General features: G+C 40.7%; 1 protein-coding gene across 1 annotated transcript in view; it reads right to left on the bottom strand.

Moving 5' to 3' along the window:
• The window catches only part of LOC126394141 (transducin-like enhancer protein 4), a 59,733-nt gene that overhangs the window by 14,333 nt on the left and 24,904 nt on the right, over window positions 1–20,496 (bottom strand). Inside the window, exons 6-9 of the mRNA XM_050050786.1 lie at window positions 17,413–17,487; window positions 14,906–15,107; window positions 11,782–11,798; window positions 1,087–1,209 (exon numbers count right to left, since the gene is read on the bottom strand). Coding sequence (XP_049906743.1) covers window positions 1,087–1,209; window positions 11,782–11,798; window positions 14,906–15,107; window positions 17,413–17,487 — 417 coding nt within the window. The remainder of the gene's footprint in view (window positions 1–1,086; window positions 1,210–11,781; window positions 11,799–14,905; window positions 15,108–17,412; window positions 17,488–20,496) is intronic.

The following is a 20,496-nucleotide window of genomic DNA, read 5'->3' as shown; positions in this document are numbered from 1 at the left end:
GAATATCCAGTTAACGCGACCCCTGTTGTCACTTCTATGTTGGCTTCATTTTTAAGCCCCAGAGAGGTTGCCCATGAGCTTTGACTGAATCAGAGCTTCTTCCATGAAGCCCACTTTTGCTATAAAAGCGACAAATGGTGTGATCAGAAACTGACGCACCTTGACCTTGGAGTTCAGTCTGTATCTCTTTGCCAGTTATCCTTGGCTCTTTTTCTACCATTCGCACTATCCTTCTGTTCAACGTAGGATCAATTATCCTCTTGTGGCTTCGCTGAGGCAGGCTGGCTACAGTTCCACGGACCTGAAAAACCTCTTAATGATATTTGCAGCTGTTGTCACAGGAACATCAGTCTGCTTGGAGATGGTCGTCTTGTTGCCTTTATCTTTACTGTATCATGAAGCGTTATTTCAATGAGCTGTAAGGGTACCAATAACTTTGAACACATCTGTATTTAACTGAATTCTCCATCACTAAAAATATAGATAATCAGCGCTTTTATCAAATTCAATATCCCATTTATTTTACACATACAGTCGTAAAAAGGCCAATCATAAAATCAAGGTTTTAACTAATGCTTTAAAAGAAGGCTGTGAGGGCGATTTTAATCATTCCTCTGGCATTACTCCTTTTGTATTTTTGCATGTTTTTAATTATCAGATAGAAGTGGTCGAATGGTTCCATTGTGTAGCGTCCAGATGGCTCGTCTGGCTGCAGAACAAGTCATAAACTGCAACAAGCTGAGTTCAAATCCCAGCTAAGACCTTTGACACGTCAGGTCTCGCTCTCACTGCGTTGTCCAAAAACAGAAAGTGTGGGTTTGAGATAATGTCACATACTGTCTGTCAGGCTGCCTTTGGTTCACTGTGGATTTTATATTAGGAGGCTGGCACTCCTCTTTTTCCTCTAAAATGTTGAATATTTGAGCCCAGACTGAATTTTGACCAAAAGTGTAGCCACCGTAGTTACAATCCCAAAACAATCAAGTTATGAACCTTTGCTTTTCCATTGTCTTACCCAAGGAATAACAAGTTAAAATAAAAAATATACTTATCAAGTCAGAAAAAGTTAAATTTATGTTGACTCACATAGCGTGTAGAGGCCAGCTCCTTATCATCTGTCTTCTGTTTCTTGCTGTCGGAGGAATAATCGCTTGAACTCCTGTGCTTCTCTCGGGTCCGGAAACTGGCAGAGGGAGACACAGACGAGCTCTGGAAGAAACAAGCAGGAGCATACTTAAGATGGATGGAAAGATATTCTCCATTTTAAAAGACATGAGTGTCTAAAAATGTCTATGGACTGAGGAGTCTCTTTTGTTATCTGTCTGTTGTGTGTATCTTTTGCTGTGACATGTGGACAAAGCTGCAAACTGACAAAGTGCTGGTAAAATTAACACAGGTAAAAGTTTTATTAAGAATACACTACTTCAGTTGAATAAAGAATCACTCACATGAGAATACAGACTTTGAGAGCCACTGATTATTTTTTAATTCAATGTTTTTATTAGCCACATGAATGGCATGGCTCAAGGTATGTCAATGTCAGTGTGTATCTGTGTCCTCCCCTTTGCTCCAGACAGAAATAACTCAACAACTTGTCAAACGGATTGCCATGAAATTATGTATAGACATTCATGATTCCCAGATAATGAATCCCGATGACTTAAGCGACCCTGTGACTTTAATTTACCTCCACTATGAGGTTAACTTTTGTGGTTTTGAGTGAGATATCTTCACAGGTATTGGATGGCCTACTATTAAATTTGATACACATGTTTAATCCCCTTTAAGATTAAATTTAAATAACTTAAGTGATTCCTTAACTTTTCATCTAGTGCCATTATTCAGCCACGATTTTACTTTGTCCATTTTTTGGCAAGTTTTCACACACTAACAAATTAAACTAAAGCCACTTTAACACTGCCTGTTCAAGGTGGGAATATCACGCCTTTATGCCGCCTTGCTGTTCTGTATATGAGGTACGATTGCGGAATTAGGGGACAGAGTTGTCTCGCCTTTAAGCCACTAAAAGAAGTAACAATAGCACCCAAACAAGCTCTGTATAAACGGGACAGCAGGCAGGATGGGAGCATAGGCGCACAGCTATGACATTTTGACAACGTGTTATGCATGCGACCCATCCGGAGAGATTTTAGAAGTAGCTGATAGCAGTTAGCGGCTAACTCAAAGAGGAAGAGCAGTGGCCAAAAATGTCTGCAAACTGGGAAAACAATGAAGCCCTGGAGCTTCTTACCCTCCAATACCTGCTAAACATCAGCATGTCAGCATTGTCATTCTTTACATTTTAGCATGCTGACATGAACATTTAACTTAAAACAATGCTTCACTTAAGTACAGCCTAACAAAGCTGCTGTATGTCTGCAGACCATATAGAAACACAGATGCATCACTGGCCACTGGATCGTACATCAGTGTTGCTGGCATATTGGAGACAGCAAGACTTGCCTTGTACACAAATGCAAGTAAACAGGGGAGCTGCGATTTTCGTGAATAAAAAGCATCATAACATTTACATTTCTAAACCGATTGCAATGAGTTGTTTTTATGTTCAAGAGTTTATGATCATGTCTTTGAGGATCTGTGGCAGCCAGCAGGAAACATTTTATTAGCAGCAAACAATAAGAGGAGTGGAAGTCATGTTCATGTTTTTCTCTTTGATATATTCAAAGTTATATTCCTTAAGATTATTTTGTTTTCCGTAAAAAAGCCCTGACAATATTTACATTATATAATAAGTCCAGCATTCCTGCACAGGATTCTAATTGCTACAGCTTTACTGTTGGTAATTCACTAAATTCACTAAAACTAGTGAAGTGTCCACTCAAAACAAGCCTGTTCTGAATGGGCTGATTGCTCATCCTGTGGTATTACTGCTCAACTTCAGCATCAACTTCAACTCCACATTGCATTACCTGAGTAACACACTTGGGCCCCAAACAGCTGTAGATATATTATGATGTTCAGTAATAAAAAAACATTAGATTGTGTTGCTACTCAAATTCACTGTACCCTGAAATAACATACAAACGGCCCCCAGAGCACTTAAAAATATGCAACTCAATGGCATACTAAATACTTACTGTGTACTTCTACGTGTACTTCAGAGGAAAACATTATACTACTACAAACCTGATTTGCAAATCCGATTCAATAAAACATTCAATACATTCAATAAAATACAGTAAAAAAAAAACACAACAATATTTTAACAGTTGCCCCTTGAACTACTCTCTACCACAGAAAAAGTCCCACTGAAAACAGTTGACAGCGTGTTCTGTAAACTTCCTGAGTAACATGGGCACTGACATTTAAGCAAGCAGCAAAATCCATTAACGAAACCCATCCACCTCCTTTGTATTACTGAGTGAAGGCAGATATATCATAAAATTAGAGCAAATAAATCAAAACCTACTACATAATAGAAGAAGTAAGTAAGGAAATAACTTTTTATATTTGTAGCCTGGGTGAACCAACCCTTTAATACTCAAAATTTGATTGCATTTAGTGCTGTCAATAAAAGGAAACTGTGTGCAGGGTCTGTTCGGGTGAAATCATTACCTATGTCAATAAACACAGGTATATATTAGGTCTACTTTATAGCTTACAATTTAAAGATATCCAATGAGGAATCCTACTGAAAGACATAGTTAAAGAAGTGAAACGTCCTCTCTGAGTGGATCCCTGAAGTGGCTCTTAAATGGCTAAACTTTCCTTTCTAAAGACCACGTTAGGTTAAAGGAAAATTACTGACATCTTATGCTCAGGACAGGGTGCAAAGCACAAGTACAACTTAAACGCTACAAATCCTCTGAGTGTGTCAAGACTTTTACTTTGAGCTAAATTAGGACCAATAGCACGCAGCCAGACAGCAACGCAAACAGCGCAAACTCAACTCAAGGGCTGGATTTCAACACCACTTTAAAGAACTCTTCTTGTCAAAACCATTTCACTTTGACTGTATCACACAATAGCAAAGCAGCGCTGCATCCTTGACAGTCTGACTGCACCATCGTGGCTTGAACTCCGCTGCATTATATTTGAAATGTGGAGGGGGAGAAGCAGAGGGGGGGAGTTGCTCCATTGATGTCTCTCTTTTGTTAATCAAATATGGCATCCTTTAAATACCATTACTGAAGGATTAATCCTCTTTGAGAAGCAAAGATCAAAATAAGGTCAGCTAAACATTTCCCCTCTTGCTCAGCCCGTCCCTGCTGATCTCTCCCTCCCTCTCATTGGGAGGCTCTCCTTACCCAGCACACGACGGACAGAGAGAAGAAAAATAAAGCAGGACCTTTAACTCGACCTTTCCACTAACTCACGCTTGTAACCTTTCCACTGCCCTTTGCCGTGCTGCAAGTGTTGATGACAAAGATTCTGTGGGGGAGGAGTGACGGTCGGCATTTGTGTGTCTGTGTGTGTGGGTCAGTGTGGTCGGGCAGCACTTGTATCTGTTTACACTTTAGTGCTCCGTATGTGCAAACAATGTTGAGATGTCAGTGTGTATACAGGTGTCTCTTCTTGAGTGAGACAGAGCAGGTTGAATCCCCCCCCCCGTCTCTGTCTCTCTTTGCAGACTGATTAGATTAATTAGCCTGCAAATTAGCTCTTTGAAAAACATCAAGGCAAATTAATTTTTGCTGCAGAGACAAATGAAGGCTCCGCCGGCAGTACAAGCACGGTGAGTGTTAAGAGCCGTGTGGCGTGACTGGGTGAAAGTATTAATTTACCAGCACATCATAATTATATTTGCCTCCCTGTTTCAAATTGATTCTTCAAGTCGTGATAATGATACCTGTAACCTTCACTGTTTTGCTCAGTTTCAGTTCCGCAAAAAGTTTGACATCTCTCCTGTAATGAATGGCCCAGAGTGAATAAACTTCTCTTAATTAATGTTGTTCAAAGGACAGTTCACCCCAACATCAGAAATGCATATTCTTCCTCTTACCTGTGAGGATATTTATCAATCTAGATTGTTTTGGTGTGAGTTGCCGAGTGTTGGAGATATCTGGCGTAGAGATGTCTGCCTTCTCACGAATATAATGGAACTAGATGGCACTCGGCTTGTGGTGCTCAAAGCACCAAAAAAACACATTTGAAAAATTCAACAGCAATGTCTCTTTCCAGAAATCATGACCCAGTTACTCAAGATAATCCACGCACTGTCTTGTGAGCATTTTTATGTTGGAACTGTTTTCTTTCTACCGAAATACACCCACCTACCGTATCACAGTGGAGAAGGGAGTGTGCATCTACATGTGTAGCAGAGTCTGTAAAGTATGTAATTCCACTTGCTATTATTGCTATAATGTGATAGTCATGCACTTATGTAGTTATGTGGTTACACCAGTTATTGGCTCAAGGGCGCCCTCTCTCAGAGGTGGTAGGTTAATGCCACTGCAGGCATTAAAACATTGCCAGTAGTGCCCGAGGTGAGTAGTCGAGCACAGCACTGTGTACAAATATTGTGTATTAATGTCCATATGTCCACCATATGAACATACATGCCCTGTGTGGTATGGAAATGGGACTGGAATAAGTTACGAGTGGGTTGCTGTACTTTTTAAGTGATGAAATGTTCAAATAACGACATACTGTTCCTGTTTAGATACATATGTTTGTATTATTGTAGTCGTATTAATAATTTGTTGTCAGTAAACGCCACTACAGGCGTTAAAAACGTTGCCAGTTCATGAGAGACGTGCCTGAGCGTGCTGTGTGTGAGCTGCCTGTTACGAGCCAACTGTAAGACTGACCAGTACGTATTCTGTTCCTGTTCAGAGAATAAATGGCGGCGTAAAAAGGACGACAAGCCTCCTCATTATTGTCCACGTAACGCAGATTCAAAGGGTTGTTTACCAGCATTTACAGCGAGGCCTAACTGAGGACAGTTAGACATGGATGAAAGGCTTGTGCTTGTGAGATGTAAGCGTTGATGGCATTCCTCCGCTGAGCTGCAATGTTAGCTAGCTCAGTGGTGCTAGGTGAGCTAGTTGTAGAAGCATGCTTCATTCTGCATGGTGACACTGTTGCTAGTGTAGTTTGGTATAAAGAAAATAGCTCCTACATAAAACTGCTTACAACATTTTGGCTGGTGGACAGGTGGGCACCTTTTAACTGCACACTCTCACCACACCAAGGTGACACAGAGCTGGTTGAAAATCAGCAAAGTATCCGTTTAAGGTCCTTGTTCAAGGGCCCCTCAGTTGCAATGCTTTTCCACTTTCAGCGTTCACTCAGATTTATCCCGCCAGTCTGGAGACTGAACTGGCACAAACTCACATTTCAACCCTTTCTGCTACAGTACCACTGCTCCCTAGATTTCTTTAAATAAAACAGTATGATGTAAAATGTGATGCAGTATGTGTTTTAATATCATGTTATATGGCTCCACTTTTCTCCACTGCTGTTTCCAAGGCCAGAAATTAACTTTGAACCTCAGCTTTTGTGCCAATGTGCTTAAAGTGCTCAGAAGAAATGTGAAATGTGAACATTTTCATTTTCATTTACATTTTGATTTACATTTACATGCCATCAGGGCAAGACAAAAACAGCTTCTGAATGGACCTGGCGGTGTGGGGTTTTCTTAAAAACACGATAATTTGTATGCATTCACAGCAAATTTAGCTAATTATACATCATGTTAAATGGACGCAGTATTGACAGCGCCATTACTCTAGATTAAATCTTCACTTCGTTTCATTTCCACTGTTCCTCTTTCTTTTTTTCCTCCCTTAACCAAGACATCACTAGTTTGTCACCACTATTTGGAAATACTGTATTTCATTCTCTTTGTTTCTGCGCTTCCTTTGCTCACTAAAACGTTGGCTCCATTCACACCAAAAAACCCTTTTCAACTTTAGGTTCATGTCAGTTGGTTCACTCAATAACCTCCGATCCTTCTGTCTGACTCAATTTGTTTCTTATTCTGCAGCCAGCACAGCATGGAGGGCCACGCTGTACACTGTATACAGAGGTTTTAAAAAGAGCATCCCGGCATGAACAAAGAGACTGACTGCAGCTTACCAGTGGAGAAAAACGGGACAAAAAAGTACAAAAAAGAAGTGCGATAGCCACTGCAGCAGTCGCGCTAACGACAAGCTGCAGTATGTTTACTTTCAACAAGTGATTCATTCGAAAAGGTCAGTCTAACACTGAAAGCGGCCTCATTGGCAATTCATTCTCATCTTTTTTCCTAAACATACAGTACATAATCAAGGATGTTAACTTTATTAAAGAGAGGTTTTACCTTGAGGGATCATAACTAAGGCCATTGCTTTTTCAGAGAAAATCTCTTTTAATTGCAACTACTCCAAACACGTCTCCTTTCATCACATAGTGGACTGGAAAGCGAACAAATACACATACAAAAAAGAAAAAAAAAATAATGGCATTGACAGCTGAACTAACAATTAGCTTTATTAGATAAGTGTGTCTGACAGGCCTGAGGAGGTGAAGTCCTTGAACGCACCACGACTACACAATAGACCGTCTCTATTGGCAAAAAAAAAAAGTATGCAGACAGACACACATGTATCTCTGCACCCACATACCTTTATCAGTGCGCGAGGTGCCAACGCCAAGGACATTAAGGCACAGATGTTCATGCAATTCAGACACACTGTACCCCGTGGACTGTTGCCAAGGCAACTGTAGACCACTGACAAGGGGCTTATTGGTTTCATGAAGTGACTGTTGGCTGTGTGTTCTCACAGGGCGCTAATAAAAGGCATTCATCATTCTGGTCCCTCTATCTTTACCACTGATTTCTGACGACCTCACACACACACACACACACACACACACACACACACACACACACAAAACGCACACTGCTAATCGCTCCCATCATGGTGCCTACAGCTGTGTGTGTGTGTGTGGAGGAGGATATCCTACATGGGGGGCAGGAGATAACATATTAAACATTCCTCCTGTCTCCACCTCCTCCAAAACCACCAGAGAACACCCACAACCTGCTAAACTCATTCATGTGTGTGTGTATGTGTGTGTGTGTGTGTGTGTGTTTCCGTGTCTGTGTGAGCGAGCGAGCTGCCGGAATAAAGAAATGCTAATCTGCTCATTGAGTATTCAACAAACCAAATGTTTGCCTTGGGAAAAAAAGCTCAGCTTAAGGGACTAATTACTACAAGTGCTGGATGTAATGTTGCTCTGTTGAACTGAATCTTTTTGCCCCCTCCTTCCTTCACTAGTCAGACGTGTGCTTTTTTCTTTTTGTCTCTTTTTCACGCGCTTCTTATTTCTTCCTCTCTGCCTCCATTTGCACAAATCAGAATGTTTTAAACACGTATTTTGTTTGTTTTTTACAGTCTATGTGGAGATACATAAATGCAGAATGTGCAGAATGTTTTGATGACTGTGCCAATTTAGGGAGCCAGGATATGATTGAGGGCCGCACAGGAAAAGTGCACACATTAAATAAATATCTTTTCCATCTAAATTCCACATTAAACTGCCTAGATGCACTGAAATCGCTGACATTAGCTAACATCTCGAGCTTTATAAATAGAAGATAATTTTTGGTGTCACTAGTTGACATGCAACCAGTAGCTTTCTACAATGTCATTTTTAACCTTACAGATGCTTCGCCAGGGTCCAGACCTCTGAATCCGCCCATTCAACTGAGTTTGAGTTGATGGATTCATCTGCCATCATTACATAAAACAATGGTGTCCTGGTTTAAATAAAAAACAACCAATAAGTGCTGTGGGGGGACTTGATAAGCCAATCAACATCCCTCAGCTCCACTTTTAAAATCCCTGCAAAACAAGTACAGTGGCATAGCTACATATAATTCAGTACGTTTACATGCAGCTTGATAAAATCAAATTATTGGCTTAGTCCAACTGAAACCGGACTTTTAAATGAATGTAAACAGCTTAGTCCGACTGAAATTGGACTCTCCGTAGCTCGACTAACACAACTAGATAATTTGATTGAAAATCAAACTATTGCTGCATGTATCCACTTAGTCCGACTGGAGTCAGACGCGGCGTTCTGCACATGCGCAATTTTTTCTTTCGCAGGCTTTCACCTGGAAGAAGAAGGAGATGACGTAGGAACAGTGCAGTAACTCCTGGAAAAACAAACACCATGGCGACAGAGAAGCAGAAGACGCACCTCTGGACAGACGAGGAAACTACATCCATGCTCTGACAGCTAAAGGAGCGAAACATTTTGAAGTTTATGGATGGTAGGAAAACACGAAATGCAGATTTATTTTAAAATGTTTCTGAACAAGAACCTGAACTAGTTAAATACGCACTATATTAAAAAGGACACAATGCCGCCTATCGAGGCGGAGTCAGATGTACTTGGTCAGAAATTCGATTTTCTCTTCTGCATGTATACTCAGACAAGAGGAGAAATCCAACTTGACTGATTAGCCGAGCTATGAGAGTAGCTCGACTATTGTAAACATACCGATTGTGGATCCTAAATGTACATTGTTCTCTGTTGACTGGTTAAACTGGACGCAATGTCAGACTGAAGATTTGGCAATTATGAACAGATGCTTGCTAGGTGGGTGAAGTTCACGCAGTAACAGAAGGCCCGTTTCCACTGAAGAAGTTCCTGGTACTATTTGGGGGGCAGGAACTACTACAGGAACGTCCTCTTGCTCGGCTCTCTCAACCGCCGTGTCTCCACTGAGAGAGCGGAGTACGAGGAAGGTTCCTGTAAAGTTACGGGCTCTGGATGTGACGTAATCGTTGCGCGACCATTTTGACCGGGGCGACGTAGGGACGTTGTTAGCTGTTAGCCGATAGCGGTGTCTGTAATAACTCAGTAAATGGCCCGTGAAAAAAACATTTTTTCCAGCGGATGTCTTAGTTACAACATGATTGAGCTAACTGGAGTAGTTTCATGTCGTATCCGACAACGGGAGGCTTTTAACAGATGCTGTTGTGAGCTGTCCCTGTCAGCTGCAGCCACTACTGATGCTTTCCAGACATCGTGATTTCCCATAACTGAATAAATACCACACATAGCAACACAAAACTGCTTTGCTAGCTCAATCATGTTGTAACTAAGATATCCGCTGGAAAGAATATTTTTTTCACGGGCCATTTAGTGAGTTTTTTTTACATGGCGGCGGAAGCTATATGAACGAGCTAACCCTCGTCTGCTGAGTTTTAAAAATGCCGGCTATTTTGTAGCTTTCTGTTCACGTCACATCCCTCCTTGAGTATATCCAATCAGCACCAAGTAAACCCCAAGCCCCAGCCAGGAGTCTTTCGGGGCCGTTCTGAGTACCTACCCCGAGGCAGGGACTTGTTTAGCCCCCGTAAAAGTTCCGGAACTCTGTCCTTAGGGGGTGGTTCCTGCGGTGGAGACACGCACCAACGGCCCCGGCCCCGTAAAATTACCCCTTAGTTCCTGCGGTGGAAACGGGCCCAGAGTAGTGTATTAAATGTAGGCGACTGAAAGTTCAGGGGCAGCACAAAAGGTGTCTAAGGGGCCCCGCTGGCCTGCTGGTTGACTCTGAGAAACTATAAATTAGTGTAGTGGCTCCTTAAACTTTTGACACCATGGACCACCTCAGAAAATATGACCCTCTCCAGGATCATCACTATGACCAACATTAACATACAGTAGCACAGGCCTACGCGATTCAGGAACAGACAGCTCACACAAGAAGCTGGTTTATCCCTAATCAGAAGATTATTCATTGCTAACCGTTGTCGGCCAAACTGTACAAAGGGTTAGCACTAGAACTGGCACTGTGCCAATATTTATCATACACCAGGAGCGGCAACCCTTCATCAGGTGCTGAGACTTCAATGGCGCTGCTTAAGTAGCCACTAGCACTTGGGTTCAGTCGACTGTCATCCACTTCAACAGGGCAGCTCAAAATATTCTCCGGATCCGCACTTCTCTTCCTGATAGTTCCCTTTTGTAGCCATGACTGCAGTGTTTTTAAGCAATTTATCTTGACTCACTCATCTTGCCATCACAGTTTAGCTCACGACTTATGTGCATGCTACGTTCACGCTACAAAGCAGAGGGTGCTTGCTTACCACCTGTGGTAAACTTACCAGTGGACTTGTGGCTCAGAGGACACTAATGGTCTGATAGGGAAATTATGCCCTTAGATTCTGATTATTAAATCATATTTAAGTCATGAGCCACATTTATATTTAAAAAAAATGTGTGTTAAAATGTGAAAATTAAATATGTTTCTATATCTACGTACATAATGTATATGTAATATTAAACATCTCTGTTGAACATAGAATCGTCCTCCGCTAAAAACTGCTCTAGTTTTATGTTTAAATAAAACCTGAACATGCTGCACATTATCATAGAAACATTACAGTCATTTACACTGTAACTATATAACAAACAAGTTGACAACAATATTCAAATAAATGTGGCAAAGTATATGCCAATAAATTAATAGCATATGTTATCAATCACAGCATGTTTCAGGTTTTGAGCTAATTTTTCCTTCATAGTCACTTCACTCACTTCATGTTCTTTGCATATGATATCAAATATTATCTCCGGCCACTAGCAGGCGTGTTGCGAATAAAAATGAATGAAGAAACCTGGTTAGGAATGTTGATGGTAGGAGAAGAAACTGCTGGCCAAATATCTGAATGTTTGTCTGTATTGCAGTTGTGTCACCTGATGGTATTTTTTTTATTTTTTTTTTATCTTAATCGTGCTTGGTTGAGTGAGAAAAAATGAGACGGTATAGCAGGAACACATCAGTATGTAACAGAGAGAATGAATGGAATTACTTACCTTGACTGAGTCTCTGTCTGAGGAGGCGGAGGGCAGGAGACAGGGAAAAAAAAAAGACTAATTAAGGCGTTTAATGTCTCAGCAACAAGCATGAGCAAAGGTAGAGACAAAGAGAAACAGACAGATAATTAAAAATTTGTGCGTACACACACACACACACACACACACACGAGGAAAGAGAGAGCAGTACGTCTAATGATGGATTGCCATTGTTACTGATTCTCGTGCCTGATGATCACATTACCTGAGCTATCATTACTGCCAGCTAAAGCTAAAAGTACATAACTCAGAATGTTCCTGTTTATTCTACCTGCTAACCTACAGCATGTCAAGTAAAATGAACGATTACACTGGCTGACTGTACTCTGTCAGTACAAACACCCTGTTTGCATAAAGACAGATGTATGAAACACTGCGGCAGCTGCTGGTGCAACAACAAGCAGTCTGAAAGTTTAAAGATGGCCGTCAATCAACTCTCTCCTGAAAAATGTTGCTGAAGGCTTATCAAAACCAGTAAGAGGTTAAAAGTAGGGTTGCAAAGGTACAAGATTTTCACAATAGGATAACGATAAGAAAGTATCACAGATTCACAGTATTACACTATTATTATTATTATTATTATTATTATTATCAATTACAGTGGCCCTTAAAGGAATGAACATACTCTGAAACTAGAGGTGGTCCATATCATCTCGCTCACAATAATACCAGTATTATTTTAAATATATGAAAAATTCATACCGTGATACTCGCGATATTTCGGCTTGTTGACATTTTTACATCCCTGTTACCCATGGCAACAACGAGCATGGCTGAAAGCGAAACTATTAAAGACTCTGCAGTGGTTCCAAAAAGAGGAGCAGCTTCAGTAGTGTGGAATAAACTGTGGCGTCCTGAATGTTTTATGAACAGTCCCGGACTTCTCAGACTCTTTTAGCGAGTTTTAGCGAGGGAACTCAGTCAGCGGCTCCTCTGGCAGCAGCACAGCGTCTCTCCCTCTCCTTTCTCACTGTGTGCACACAGGAGTCGGTGTCGTCAAGTGATTTTGTCATAAACCTTTGGTAATGTAAACCTGCGTGCTGCTCGTGGCTTGACAAAAAACTACAGGTGTGAATGTGCGATAGATATGGTGACATAACAGCCTGTCACAGGTTACAGCGTGATGATTAGAGGAGAAATGGCAGAGCATAAAGGTCCAGGTGGGAAAAAACAACTCAATCACTTAGGATTTTGCTAAAAGAAGGAAATCCCCTGTTGATATATATAGATCCCAGGGGACTTTTTTGTATTTGGGAGCTGTTTAAATGTGTAATTTGTGGTAGATTTTATCTTCCTGATCTATTAATATTGTATACAGAATCTGAATCTCACTCTGAGTTACTGTTGTTGTTCACAAACTAAAGAAATGAGAGATCATTTTCGTTTAGTTTTTTCTGAATATCTGAAGGCAAACTGTGAAACTAGATCACTTGTTTTGTTGTACTTCTATTTTCTTAAATTAATAAGAATTTATTTATTTATGTATTTCTTATTTTTTGCTAATTTGTTATATGATCAGTCACACAGCCATCACTGAAACCATTTTTTCAAAAAATGGATGTGTAAAAAGTCTGACGGGAAGTGGAGGAGGAAACGAGATGTGTAGGTGAGATTTTCCATCTTGCTGCTTTTTTTTTTTCCGATATCATAGATATGCAAATGCACATGGTATGGTAACTGTCAATTTTCATACCACAGTACACAGTGAAACGGGTATACCATTGCAACCCTAGCTGCAAGATGACATTAGGTTACATTTGTTGTAGTTTCTTCCTCTGAGCAGAGAGAAAATACACTTTCTGTGATTATCAGGCCTGATTAGCAGCAGCCTGAATGTGCATACTATGTACACATGATCAGCTGTTTGTATTTATTGCTAATTTCTCTGAAAGTAAACATATTTCTCCTGAAAATGTTGTCTGAAAAGTTGCTGGATTTGTAAATTAAGAAGCACAGGGGGTCAAAATGACACTGTATTTGGCAACAATGTAAAAAAAAAAAAAGGAAACAGCATGCATTAGAATAATAACATGCATTTAAAAAGACAAATAAAGAAAGCTCATATTTCCTACATACTGTCCACGCTGATTCACAGGAACTCAAGTGAAGGAATCAGATTGTTATTGATCGCTCCTAATGGGGATAAGTATTACCTGAGTTAGCAGCTGTTTGCTTTACTGCAGCTACAGGGCAAGGTTAACTGCTCGACTGCACTGTAAAAACCCTCACAGTCGTGCTGCAACAGAGTAATTAAGAGCTGGCACACACTGTTTCCACACACACACACACACACACACACACACACACACACACACACACAAACATAGTCTCTATGTACTGTAATTAAATGCTTGAGCTGAAAGTCAGCTCGCAGAAGAATTAGAGGCGTTCTGCGTGTACAGAAGAAAAGAGGCATCATGGTGGTTGTGTATCGCTCTCTATTAGGCCAATTAAAACGGCATAATGACAAATCAGTTTTTAATTGCTTTAACTGCTGTTCATTCAGAGTACCAACAATTAAGCATCAGCCAGTGCAAGTGCTGGTATAATTCATAACTTTGACTGAATATTCCAGACATGTAAAATTAGTTTGGGATCATTAACTGAACAAAAGATAAAAGCATCACTATTTATGTCTATTAAACACATTTAGCATCTGTTTATGAATGACATAAAACAGCACAAGTTTGTGTCATTTGCATCAAAGCTTGGCATGTTAAATTGGATTGTCTGTATTTTTAAATACTTCAGATAAATAAAATTATATCTTAGCTTGGTATATATATGTAGGTATAATCTGGCAGTGGAAATCACAACAATAAAAACAGTAGATATCCCCTTCTCATGTGTTTGCATCATAAAAAGAAACAGTAAAATTGAATTAAACTCTCATTTGTGATAAATAACAATGGAGGAGGAAGTAATCTCACAAAAACAAACTTCACATTGTGGCTGTTTAACACATAAACAACCAGTAATACGCGCTTAGACTTACTGCAGACATAAAGACGCCAAAAACTGCCCACACACGTACATAAACACATCAACACCTACTGTACACACACACATGCAGAGCAGGCCTTACCTCTCGGGTGTTCGCTGTTGTTGTCGTGGTGTTTCCTCTCGTCTTTGAGCGGCAGCTGGTGGCTCAGAGCAGACGACAGAGCCAGCAGGCTGGCAGTACCGGCCCCGGGAGGCAGCGGGGGCTGGAGGCCCGCTGGGTGTGGCGTGAGCGGGACGGGGATGGCGTGGCCATGGGAGAGGTGCTGAGCCTGGAGCTGCTGCTGCTGAATCACACACAGGAGTCATGATTAGTGTGATGCTGGATTTTGACAAACAAGATGCTGAGATGGGAAGACAGGAGGGACAAAATAAGAGCCGGGAAAGGAAAGAAACATTTGGAGCACCAAATGGTGACTGAACATCTGGAGCCTGACCAGGACTGGATATTAGAGATAATACAAATATTTTAAATCATACTCAATTTATTTTAAAGTCTCTGGGTACCTTAATATACGGCAGGTGTGTCAGAGGAAAGCACAACGTGAATAAAAATGAAAAAGCTCTCACTTACTGCTGGTATATTTTACTTTTATGATGTGAATAAATAAAAAATATCAGCAGTTAGCACAAACAGTGTGTAGGAGGTGTGCTTTTTTTAGCAACCTAAAAAAAAAAGAAAAAAGAAAATAAATAAAAATGATATTATCACCCTTTTTTTTTTTTTTTTAATAATTTATTTTTAGCTGTTATTGTTGTTGTTTTTTAATAATAGGAAATTAACATTTCTTAGGCTCCCTTTAAGGGTAACGGCATTATTTTTCAACCTGGACCTTAATTTCTTCATGTTTTTTGTGACTAATGCGAAACAGGTTGCAATGTAACCACTCAGGGCATGTTTGCAGCATCAGTCTATGTCCACCAAAAGTGCCTGTTTTGCCACTGACAGGCTCAGATTGTTATTCTACATGTCTGGCAACATTATGAAAGGATCCCTACAGAGATAGACTCTCTTGATGAAGAGTAAAATCCTTTTTGTTTAACCAGAAACAGCCCCAAAATCACCATAGCCAAACCCACCAGACTCCATTCAAATAAAGAGTAATTTTAGCGTGTATAGAGACAACATATTTTCACATCTAACTGAGTAAATTAGGAGTTTATTTCAACCAACCCAAAGTTGGTGATTGGTAGAAAAGTGGAAAGATGACCCAAGATGGTTTTTTTGGGTTTTATTCCGTTTCTGTCGACTCTGAATATAGTGTGTTTTGCGATAATAAAATGACTGTTTATTTAAATGGAGTCTGGTGGGTTTAGCAGTAGTGATTTCACGCTTGTTTTTGGTCAAACAAAAATGATCTTGCTCTTCAACAAAAATGTCTGTCTCTGTAGGGATCCTTTCCATAATGCTGTCAGACACTTGGTATAATAATCTGCGCCCATCAGTGGCAAAAACAAGCACTTCTAGTGGACATAAATGGAAATGCCTCTCACTCAGTGATGAACCCGTTTTAAAAATTGTTGTTTCCATCGGCCACTTTGAAACAAAAACATGGGAAAATTGGGTCCAGGTTGAAAAATACAAAAGTTACCCTTTAAATGTAACAAGATTTGTTCGTGGCAGGACATTTTGCATTTAACTGTTCAGTGCCCTCTGGTGGACAAACTAGTGACACCGAGTCCAAATTACCCCAAAGTCATTCTCGCAACCCATCAGCTGTATTCAGCGTCTGACTTCCGGCAGACGGCGATACAGCCTCTGGGGGCAGACCCCCGATTTTTTGGTATTCCGGTTTGATTTGGGCGGAGGAGGTGAATTTACGTTTCCGACTTCCGTTTATATATAAATAAATATGCTGAACCATTGCGATGGATTCAGAGTTTGCAGTGACGGCAATTATGTTCCGCCTCATTAGTTCACCACACCGGCCGTTTAACCTGGCAACAACTGCAGCCGGCTCAAACGTGATTGGTCAATATCACGCGGACTACAAACAGCCTACAACCAGAAACCAGGGTTCTTCTGCTCTTCTTCCGGAGGCAAGATCTCCGGGGTTTGCCTACAGACTCTCCATTCACTGAATGTCTGTATATAGAGACTACCCCAAAATAAATACGTATCTACTCTGTACTGCGATTCTTTGTTACTCGTCTGTCAACTTATAAGCTGATACTCCTGATGATGATGATAAACCTGTCTGATGATATTTGCTTTGCTGATATAAATGACTGCATAAAGCAATAAACAGGTGCTTTTGGGATTGTAGAGTGTACATTGTAAATCTCAATAGAAAAAAGCTGACCCCGGATTATAACATGAAAAATGTAGCCTACTGGCCAGTTTACGTTGGTGTAAACTGGTCGTGTTGTCCATTCATCTCTTTCTCTTCAAGAGTAAGCAACTAACTGGTCCACTCACTGCATTAGTAGTTAGCATTTAGTTCCAGGATCATCTTAAAAATTCTCTTTGTCTGTTACTCTCTCTGAACATTTTCCTCTGTTAGATCTGTATTACAGCATCTCCTGTTATTGTGTGTGTGTGTGTGTGTGTGTGTGTGTGTGTGTGTGTGTGTGTGTGTGCAATACACCCACTCCTATGATGGCGTTGAGTTCAGCCATGGTGACCTGCTTGGCCCGCTCCACTGCCTGCACCACCTGCTGCTGATGCTGGGCGAGAGACAGACAGACAGACAGAGACGATCAGAGAAAGTGAGATATCAAAACAGCAGCTGAGGCAGAGAAAAAAAAAAAGACCTGTTAAATACAGACATCTGGATTTTTAAATAGGGATTATGATGGTTATGACCTCTGTGGACAAACAGAAGGAACTACAAAAACAAATGAATTCCTCCTACACAGCTCTCTGGTATAAATGAAGATAACACTCTCCACATCTCCCATCAAACTGATGCTGTTTCCATCTACATCCATCACTTAGCTTCTCCTATCAGACTGGAATCACAGCTAAATGGCAGCTGTCAGTCAGTCGCACTGTAACATTACACAGCCTGACATTCAGTTATCAATCAACACTGCACTGATAATAAAACCCGACAAACTGTTGTACATCTCATTAAACCAACCATAATGTTCGGTAACAGAGGGAGCTACAGGATCTAACTGTGCCTTGAACCAGATCTACTTTAAATTCTATCAGACAAAAAGATACACCTCAGAGGCGCCTTTTACACACGCCCTTATGCTACGTTACCGTTCTGTATAAAAGGTACGAACCCAGAGTGGGGAGACAGAGTTGTCTCACTTCTAAGCTGGGAATGAAGGTAGCAATAGCAGTGAAACGATGGGAGAGCCAGCAGGACGGGATCATGGGCAGCACAACTATGACATTTTAATGACGTATCATGCATGCAACCCACCGTGAGAGATTTAAAAAGTAGCAGATAGCAGTTAGCAGCTAATTCACAGAAGAGGAACAGAAGCCGAAAATGTCTGCAAACTGGAAAAAAAATAGAGGTCCACGAGCTCCTTACCCTCCGTGCAGAGGGCCAGATCGGCCGCCATATAACAGGGAAGATAAACGATTGTTATATGGATTGTTATCACACTAGAAGCCAACGCTGTTGTGTTACACCTCACGCCCGTCACGCCTCTTTTGATTCTGTGATTCCAGCATGCTGTCTAAAATCATACACAGGAGTGGCATGATGCGCCGTTGTTTGGAAATGCAAACAAATGCAACAGCAGCATGTTGAGGAGACATCATAGCGGCCCTACAGCATGATATTTGTGTAGAAAGGGCTTGAGTCATCACTGCTGTTTGCTCTTTATTTGAAGAACAAGTGCCACTCCTCACAACGTGATTCATACCGTGTGTTCATTGAATGAATAGTGTGTAAAATTAAGAGGGATTTAGTGGCATCTAGTGGTGAGGATTGCAGACTGCAACTAGCTGAAACTTCTCTAGGTTAGAATTACTTCAATGTTCATTGTTCAGGAGGTTTTTACAAGTTGCTGGATAATGCGTAGAGGTCTCTTCCTCTCCAAAACCAAAAAAACCTGCAGTGATTTAAACAGTTAAAAAGAGTGAATAAAGCAGTTTCACGTTATGAATCAGTGTTTCTCTGACACTGTTTGGCTCGTCGCAGACAGGCTGCCAGCCAAGCATCTGCAAATGTGTGCTCACCTTTTTTTTCTGATAACGTTAGTTCCGGACATTTATGAGGTTTTTAGCGCAAGCTGAATTATCCGCAGAGGTCTCCTCCTCTCCAACACGAACGGACTCTGGGATTTTAAACCAGTGATAACACCGGATAAAGAAGTTTTACGCTAAAAATCAGTGTCTTTCCAACGCTCTTATCGAACAGGAGCTACTGACTACGGTGGCTGACATGAAAATGCGAATGGGCTGCATTTTGGGCTGCTGTAAAAACATGGCAGTGCAATATGGCAATCTCCATAGATTTGGACCCTCCTTATGTAGCTATAAATGACTCATTCTTAAGTAACAAAACACAATTCTTACTTTTAGGTGATTACACACTAAAGAAAACATACTTATTGTATTATTTTCAACTTCTGCCAATGCATCCTCCTAAATCCTACACACTGGACCTTTAAAACTCGGCCAATAGAAAAAATGAGCTGCTAATTAGTGTGTGCTAGCTGGTCGAGTGTGACTTGCACAGGCCAGTAAATCCCATCTTTGGGGAGCAGAATTTTTGAAAACCAAACAAGTGGAGGTCCAAGGGGACGGTTCATGATCCGTGTTTGCTAATGTATCCAAGATGTACTGCAGTGCAAGTGGCCAAACATACTGATATAAACACCTCCAATATCTTATGGAGATTTCCTGTGTATATGCATATAATTATGCACTCTTTGCTGTAGATAAAGTTTCACTTTTGGGATGGTGAAACATTTCCCATCCATGCATTTTTCACTTAACGTGGTTATGGCACAGCTGCCATGACCACAAATTCTTTGCAATTCTGTTTTTTTATTTTTTGCCCACGCATCTCAAAAAGGTGTAGCTGCAAAAACATCAACACAGAGAGAAAGAGACATATTTGTAGAGAGAAAGAGACAGATACCCAGAGAGACAGACAGCTCACAGGGCAAAGTCATCCAAAGGGTAGAGAGCGAGAAAGACAGATCCAGCCGGTGAGAGGGAGAGCAGCAAAGATTCATCCAGGAGTGCCAAACATCAAAGTAGAGATGAAAGAGCTCATCCGGTGTGGAAATGAACCTGACCATCGAGTTCAGCTGCACCTCTGCACACTGAGTCTAACCTGCCTGAACGTGACTCACACACGTGAAGAGATCCATCAGTCTGATGAATATGGGCAAACAGCTTCTAAACCATTGTTATCAATTAGTCTAATAATTATAGACCTGTGATGAACATCAGATCCTCAATAACTGACAATTAACTTTGACATTTCAGGCACTTTGATTTCATTATATTTAGAGTTTCTGTTATACTGATACCTGAGGCAGAAACAAATATCTAAAACACTGCTTTGTTAGCTGCACAGATTTATTACAACACTCTCTCTGCAACAGCTGAGGGAGTTGGGCACAAATTACTTCAACTCAAATGCAAAGAAAAATAAAACAGATAGCAATTTCATCCATACAAAAATTGGTATTGGTAAATAAGTATTTGTCACATTAAACAGACAAAAGAATTCAATTTATTCCATCAGTTTTGCTAAA

Source organism: Epinephelus moara, chromosome 8 (genome assembly GCF_006386435.1).
Source record: "Epinephelus moara isolate mb chromosome 8, YSFRI_EMoa_1.0, whole genome shotgun sequence".
Taxonomy (NCBI): Eukaryota; Metazoa; Chordata; class Actinopteri; order Perciformes; family Serranidae; genus Epinephelus; species Epinephelus moara.
The sequence above is the reverse complement of the archived record's forward strand: the minus strand, read 5'-3'. Positions and strand labels throughout refer to the sequence as shown.